The 8,553-nt window shown below is 41.3% G+C and overlaps 1 protein-coding gene across 1 annotated transcript in view; it reads left to right on the forward strand.

Annotated features, from left to right (window-relative positions):
* The window catches only part of HEATR3 (HEAT repeat containing 3), a 39,848-nt gene extending 36,939 nt beyond the window's left edge, over nucleotides 1-2,909 (forward strand). Inside the window, exon 14 of the mRNA XM_010855091.1 lies at nucleotides 2,143-2,909. Within this exon, the coding sequence (XP_010853393.1) occupies nucleotides 2,143-2,265 (123 nt within the window). The 3' untranslated portion in view covers nucleotides 2,266-2,909. The remainder of the gene's footprint in view (nucleotides 1-2,142) is intronic.
* Nucleotides 2,910-8,553: the final 5,644 nt, after the last annotated feature.

An 8,553-nucleotide genomic window follows, 5' to 3' on the forward strand; every position in this document is an offset into this window, starting at 1 on the left:
CACTGGATCTTCTGTCTCCGCTGTGGCATGCAGGATCTTTAGTTGCAGCAGGTGGATCTAGCTCCCTGACCAGGGATCAAACCTGGGCCCCCTGCATTGGGAGCATGGAGTCTTAGCCACTGGACCTCCAAGGACATTCCCTTGGTGTTTATTTTTTAAGCAGTGAGAAGTTTTATTCCCACATGTTCCCAGCCTGCCTCATGGGTAACCAAACCAAATGGTGTTTCTCTGCACAAAGACAAATGCACACTAGTATTTTTCCCCTTTATTATCCAACAGATAGCATAATATATTCACAGCCTTGTACTTCATGCGCTTTCATTTCATACTGTCTCCTAGAGACATTTCTAAACCAGTACATGGAGGGTGTCCACATTGTTCTTAAAGGTCACAGGCCCTCTAAACCTCTGAAAAAGGAGTCTGAAGGGAAAGGAAAATATCTCCTTTCCTTGCAGCCCCTGGGAAGGCAGATGTGGTTGAGAGTCATCAGACTCTGCAGAAGCAAATGCTTAGAGAGCAGTTATGTAAACTGTGAACTAGGAGAATAACCCCTCATCTCTGGCACGTCCATTGTTTGATTGATTTGCCTACCTAGTATGCATTGCAGTGATGGTGCTATTTAACTGAGTGTTTTTCTTTTCTCAAAGCTATAAAGCCCTGATGAAGTGTCTTTGTTAGCCAGAATGGCAGCATGCAGTTTTTTATATGACTGTCTTTTGTAAATGAAACCACAGTTGCATTAAAGGCTGTTTGGTTTATATTTAGCCCCAAATTGCATTTAAACACAGCACAATGCATTTTACTAAAGAACTTCTCTAGAGCAGACATCCTCAAAAGTGCCCTGTATCAGCAGTGCCAGCATCACTTGGTAACTTGTTGTAAATGCAAATTCTCAGGCCCAACACCAGACCTACCAAAAATCAGAAACTATGTGGACCGGCCTTGTTGTTGCTCAGTTGCTCAGTCATGTCCAGCTCTTTGTGACCCCATGGACTGCAGCATGCCAGGCTTCACTGTCCTTCACTATCTCCTTGAGTTTGCCTAAATTAATGTCCATTAAATTGGTGATGCCATCCAACCATCTCATCCTCTGTCATCCCCTTCTCCTCCTTCCCTCTCTTTCCCAGCATCAGGGTGTTTTACACTGAGTTGGCTCTTTGTATCAGGTAACCAAAGTATTGGAGCTTTAGCAGTCTGTTTTTTAAATAAGCCTTCCAAATGGACTTGCCTGGTAGCTTAGCTAGTAAAGAATCCGCCTGCAGTGCAGGAAATCCCAGTTTGATTCCTGGGTCGGGAATATCCCCTGGAGAAGGGTTAGGCTACCCGCTCCAGTATTTTTTTGGGCTTCCCTGGTAGCTCAGCTGGTAAAGAATCCACCTGCAATGCTGGAGACCTGGGTTCGATCCCTGGGATGTGAAGATCCCCTGGAGAAGGGAACGGCTACCCACTCGAGTATTCTGGCCTGTGTAGTCCACAGGGTTGCAAAGAGTCAGACATGACTGAGCAACTTTCACTTTGACTTTTCCAAATGCTAAAATTTGAGAACCACTGCTCAAGATTAGAGGTGAGGGTTAGTTCGTATACCATAATACTCATTCTTTTTAAAGTCTACAATTCAGTTTTTCAGTATCATTTGAAAGGTGCACAGGATTTCCCTGGTGGTCCAGTGGTTAAGAATCCACCTGCCAGTGCAGGGGACACGGGTTCAATCCCTGGTCCGGGAAGATCCCACGTGCCAAGAGGCAACTATGCCCATGCACCACAACTGCTGAATCCACTCATTGGAGTTACTGAAGCCTGTGCACCCTAGAGCCTGTGCTCTGCAAAAAGAAAAGCCAGCACAATGGGAAGACCATGCACCGCAACTAGAGAGTAGCCTCTACTCACTCCAACTGGAGAAAGCCTGCGCACATCAGCGAAGACCCAGCACAGCCAAAAATAAATAAAAAATAAAAGGTGCATGATCTAATTTATCTTGGTTACAGCTCATGTACTATGTTCCATCACCTTGGAAGTGAAAATGTTCCACCAATTTCTGGCAACCGTTTGTTCTAAAAATAAATACACCCCAAATTAAATGCTTTCTTATTTAAAGGAGTTAGTGGTAGATACCAAAAATCTCATATGATATTTTTTTGGCAGATACGAAAAGAAGGGAGAACTAAATACAGTCCAGATCAGCTGTGTGTTCTTGACAACGTGAAGATGAATTTGAGAAGATTTGTCGCTTATCAAGAAACTGTTGAGAAAAGACTGACTACTTGAACCTCTGAAAGAGACCAGTCCTCACCCCAGAGTTTTCAACACTGAAGAATACTAGATGGTTTCCTTTTAGGGTGTTTCTTCTGAAAGTCATTTTTTTTTTTAATGACTTGGTGTTCTGTGTGTTAATTTGAAGTTGATGAAAACTCTAGGACATATCAGGAACTCTTTTGAAGCTCTGGGATCTATGTGGCATTTCTAGTGCTCTCAGGTTTCCGGCATGGTTTAATCACTGGAAACCCAAAGGTTGGAAACACTGCATCTCAGGTGCTTCTTCATGAGCAGTGAAGACACTGCCAATCATGTTTCCCTGAATTTTGCAAAAGAAAATCCAGAGCATAACTTGGATGCTCTTTTAAGCCAATATCATTTTATAATAACTAAATATTTAACTGAAATGTGAAAACATGCTTTATAACTTTTTTTGGTATGAGATCTATCAATTATGTCTGCCTTTCATGACGAGGGGAATGAGTTGGATTCATATTCCACTATTTAGTAGTCTGTACTCCTCGCTAATGAGGCCATTGTCACTCTCTGTACGAAAGGATCTGATCCGTCGATTTGTAACATCACTCCTTATTTAATCTGAAATGCAATCACAATTGGGAGAATATGTTTTTTAATAAATAATTTTAAAATTGAAAGCTTTGTGTCTTGCAAAATCTTTTTAAAATGCCAGATAATCCTATTCCTGGGTGTCTGCTTGCTAATGGATTTTGCTTTGAATATATGTGTGCTATTAAAAACAAGATTTATAAAGGGAGGTGGGATGAACTGGGAGATTAGGATTGACATATCCACTATTGATAGAATGCATAAAATAACTCATGAGCGCCTGCTGCATAGCACAGGAGACTGCTCGGTGCTCTGTGGTGACCTAAACGGGAAGGAAATAAAAGAAAGAGGTGTATATGTAAACACACAGCTGATTCACTTTGCTGTACAGCAGAAACTAACAGCAATAAAGCAACTACTCCAATAAAAATTGCTTTTTAAAAAAGGACATCTTAATTCCTCGAGTCTCCAGCATCGCTATCGTGTCCTTTGAGAAGCATGTGGCAGGTGGATCAAAGGGAGGGAGTTTCAGTGCACGTCACCGAGCGCGGCCCCTCTCCCAGGTCCATTGTCTGCCCACTTGCCTGATCAGGGGAGTTGGAGACTTGAAAATTTCCCTCCTGTAGATCTCAGTTGATCTGTTAAAAGGCCCCGTACCCAGCACAGGACTTTAGTTAACTCACATCCATCACCTCACGTGGTTATATTTTTTTCGCCTTGTGGTGAGACTCTAGGATCTGCTTTCTCAGCAGCTTTCAACTGTACAATACGGTATTAACTGTAGTCACTATGCTGTACGTTGCATGCCCAATAATTTACAATTGGGAGTTTACAGACTTACACCTTTTGACTGCCTTCACCGATTTTGCTTGTCCTCCAGCACCCAGTCCTGGCCCCCGCCTCAGGCAACTGACAGTCTGTTCTCTCTTCTCTATGCGTTTGGTTGTTTGCGTGGTTTTTAGGTTCCACGTATAAGTGAGATCATACAGTATTTGTTTTTCTGTGATCTATTTCACTTAGCATAATATCCTCAAAGTATATCCTTGCTGTCGCCAGTGGCAGGATTTCTGTCTTTTTTATGACTGAATAATATCCCATTGTGTACATGCACTACGTTTTCTCTATCCATACATTCACTGGTGGACATTTAGTTGGTTTCCCTGTCTTGGCTACCATGAGTAAGGCTGCAGTAAACATGCAGTGCAGCTGTCTTTTTCTGACAGTGATTTTGTTTCCTTCAGATCTATACCCAGAGTTGGAATTTCTGGATCATGTGGTGGTTTTATTTTTAATTTTCTGAGGAACCTCCCTATTGCGTTCAATAGTACCTACGCCAATTTACTTTCCCACCAGTACTGCACAAAGATCCCCTTTTCTCCACACCTTCACCAACACTTCATCTTTTTGAAAATCATTCTAGCAGGTGTAAGGCTCATTGTGGTTTTGAGAGACAAATTCTTTCAATGAAGAAAAGTTTCAGAGTTCTCGAATATGCATCGAATATTTAAAGCATATATTCATTTTCAAAGAGAATAAAATTTCCAATTTTGTCATCTTTCCCACACTTTCTAACCCATAAACGTGAAATATCTAGCACAGGGCCTAGTTCATAGTAGGCTCTCGATGAATTTGTCAAATAAATGTTAGTGATTTTCTGTCTTATTAAGCAAGCTTGTTGCAGTTGTTCAATGTAGAATCATCCTATGGAACAGTAGAATGTGAGTTATTACATTGGAAATGTGCCATCCCCCCAGTTTTTTAGGCTCTGAGGCATTAATAGTCTGCATTGCTATCATTTAATTTTACTACTCTGAACAACAGGAAAGATAGGAAAAGATTAAATGTACAGCTGTTTATATTACTAGCTCAGTAAGCATATGAATATTATTCACACAGCACAGCAAAATAGAAACTATAGTTTTTTTCCTGAAGGAAAAAAATTGCTTTAACATAGTTATTTGCAAATTATCCAGAATAGTCCATTAAAAAGATACACTGTTTTAATAGCTGAAATATTCAAGCTCATGTGACAGCCTTTGTTCTAGAAGGTACCTTTAAGTGTCCAGCCTGCCATGGCATGCTATCCAAGGAAATAAAAATCACTGCTTTAGTTCTCTTTTTCTGTAACATGGAAACTCATTTTAAGATAGAATTGATTTTGGAATATTAGTCATGTAATTACATTTCTTTATCTGCAGTCTTATCTTTTGCCTTTAGTCTTTCAAAAAAATACCTCTGAGTTATCAAGATGGAGCAAGTTTCTTATCTCTTCAGCGTTCCTGTTCATACAGTTCTGTTGTCGCCTTGCTCCCTGCCTTTTTGAAATTGCATGGACCAATACTTGATTATACAGGCAGACCTCAGACACATTGCAGATTTGGGTCTAGACAACCACATTAAAGCACGCATCACAATAAAATGAATCACGAATTTTTGATTTCCCAGTGTATATACTGTACTATGGTCTATTAAGTGTGCAATACCTTAATTTTCAAATACTTTATTGCTAATAAAAATGCTACCCATCATCATCTGAGCCTTCAGGGAGTTGTAATCTTTTTGCTGGGAGAGGGTCTTGCCTCGATGTTGATGGCTGCTGACTGATCAGGGTGGTGGTTGCTGAAGGTTTGAGGTGGCTGCGGTAATTTCTAAGTCACCAAGGAAACATCCATGGCCTCTTTTGCAAACAAGTTTTCTGTAGCATGCAAAGGTGTTTGATAGCATTTTATCCACACAACTTCTTGCAAAATTGGAGTCAATCCTCTCAAACCCTGTTCCTGCTATGTCACCTAAGTTTTTGCTGATCAATGAGAAGAACTCCTCATCCATTAAAAGTTTTAAAATGAGATTGCAGCAATTCAGTCACATCTTCAGACTCCACTTCAGATTCTAGGTCTCTTGCTATTTCCACCACATCTGCAGTAACTTCCTTCACTAAAATCCTGAACTTCTCAAAGTCATGCATTAGAGCTGGAGTCATTTTCTCCAAAACTCCTGTTAATGTTGCTATTTTGACCTCTTCCCATGAACCGTGAATGTTTTTAATGGTATCTAGAATGGTGAATCCTTTCTACAAGGTTTTCAGTATATTTTGCCCAGGTCCACCAGAGGAATTGCTATCTCTGGCAGCTATAGCCTTATGAAATCTATTATAAGACTTGAAAGTGAAAATTACTCTTTATCCATGGACTTCAGAATGGGAGTTGCATTAGCAGGCATGAAAACAGCATTAATCTCATTATACATTTCTGTTAGAGCTCTGAGTGACCAAGTGCATTGTCAGTGAGCATTAATATTTTGAAAAATGTTTTCTAGATCCTTTTGTAGTTCGTGAGCGTGATGATTGGGTGTTCACGCTACTGCGTGACATGTGCCTCCCTGCAAACCTTGTTACGACACCAGTACATTACCTGTCTGACGTGGAAAAAAAATTTTTTTTTCTGAGCAGTAGGTCTCAACAATGAGCTTAAAATATTCAGTAAACCATGTTTTAAATAGATATGCTGTCATCTAGACTTTATTGTTTCACTTGCAGAGCACCAGTAGGGTATATTCAGCATAATTCTTAAGGGGACGAGGACTTTAGGAATGAAAAAGGAGTATTGGGTTCAACTTAAAAGTCACCAGCTATATTAGCCCCTAACAAGAAAATCAGCCTGTCCTTTGAAGCTTTGAAACCAAGAATTGACATAACCTCTTCAGCTATGAGTCCCAGATGGCATCTTCTCCCAGTTTAAGGATGTTTCATCTCTAGGGAAAATCTGTTGTTTAGCCACTTCCATGAATAGAGGAGCCTGGTGGGCTGTAGTCCATGGGGTCGCAAGAGTTGGACATGACTGAGTGACTGAACACACACACACATGCACATACACACACTCACCCCTCATTAACTATGAGCGCTAACTCTTCTGGGTGACTTGCTGCAACTTCTACAGCAGCACAGCCTGCTTCACCATGCTCTTCATGTTATGGAGATGGTTTCTTTCCAGAAACCTCGTGAACCAACCTCTTCTACCTTCTAACTTCCTTCTGCAGTTTCTCACCTCTCTCAGGAGTCACAGAATTAAAGAAGGTTAGGGCTTTGCTTGGGATTAGGTTTTGGTTTAAAGGAATGTTGTGAGTGGTTTGATCTTCTATCCAGATCACTAAAATTTTCTCCATTTCAACTATAAGGCTCTTTGACCTTATCGTTCATGTGTTCACTGAAGTAGCACTTTTAATTTCCTTCAAGCCCTTTTCCTTTGCATTCACAACTTGGCTAACTGGTGCAAGAGCCTGAGTGTTTGACCAGTCTCTGCTTTCACCTGACTTTTTCACTGTTGTTATCGTTCAGTCATTAAGTCGTGCCGACTCTTTGTGACTCCACGGACTGCAGCACACCAGTCTTCCCTGTCCTTCTCTATCTCCCAGAGTTTACTCAAACTCATGTCTACTGAGTCAGTGATGCCATCCAATCATCTCATCCTCTGTTGCTGCCTCCTCCTCCTGCCTTTAATATTTCCTAGCATTGGGGTCTTTTCCAAGTAGTAGGGTCTTCTCTACTGATCTTAATCTAACTTTTGATTTAAAGTGAGAGATATGTGACTCTTCTTTTCACTTACACACTTAGAGACTAGTTCAGTTCAGTTCAGTTCAGTCTCTCAGTCGTGTCCGACTCTTTGCAGCCCCATGAATTGCAATACGCCAGGCCTCCCTGTCCATCACCAACTCTCAGAGCTCACCCAAACTCATGTCCATCGAGTCGGTGATGCCATCCAGCCGTCTCATCCTCTGTCGTCCCTTTCTCCTCCTGCCCCCAATCCCTCCCAGCATCAGAGTCTTTTCCAATCAGTCAACTCTTCGCATGAGATGGCCAAAATATTTGAGTTTCAGCTTTAGCATCAGTCCTTCCAAAGAATACCCAGGGCTGATCTCCTTCAGAATGGACTGGTTGGATCTCCTTGCAGTCCAAGGGACTCTCAAGAGTCTTCTCCAACACCACAGTTCAAAAGCATCAATTCTTCGGTGCTCAGCTTTCTTCACAGTCCAACTCTCACATCCATACATGACCACTGGAAAAACCATAGCCTTGACTAGACGGACCTTTGTTGACAAAGTAATGTCTCTGCTTTTTAATATGCTACCTAGGTTGGTCATAACTTTGCTTCCAAGGAGTAAGCGTCTTTTAATTTCATGGCTGCATTCACCATCTGCAGTGATTTTGGAGCCCAAAAAAATAAAGTCTGACACTGTTTCTACTGTTTCCCCATCTATTTCCCATGAAGCGATGGGACCAGATGCCATAATCTTAGTTTTCTGAATGTTGAGCTTTAAGCCAACTTTTTCACTCTCCACTTTCACTTTCATCAAGAGGCTTTTGAGTTCCTCTTCACTTTCTGCCATAAGGGTGGTGTCATCTGCATGTCTGAGGTTATTGATATTTCTCCTGGCAATCTTGATTCCAGCTTGTGCTTCTTCCAGCCCAGTGTTTCTCATGATGTACTCTGCATATAAGTTAAACAAGCAGGGTGACAATATTCAGCCTTGACGTATTCCTTTTCCTATTTGGAACCAGTCTGTTGTTCCATGTCCAGTTCTAACTGTTGCTTCCTGACCTGCAAACAGATTTCTCAAGAGGCAGGTCAGGTGGCCTGGTATTCCCATCTCTTTCAGAATTTTCCACAGTTTATTGTGATCCACACAGTCAAAGGCTTTGGCATAGTCAGTAAAGCAGAAATATATGTTTTTCTGGAA

This window comes from Bison bison, unplaced genomic scaffold (assembly GCF_000754665.1).
Source record: "Bison bison bison isolate TAMUID 2011002044 unplaced genomic scaffold, Bison_UMD1.0 scf7180017853731, whole genome shotgun sequence".
NCBI lineage: Eukaryota > Metazoa > Chordata > Mammalia > Artiodactyla > Bovidae > Bison > Bison bison.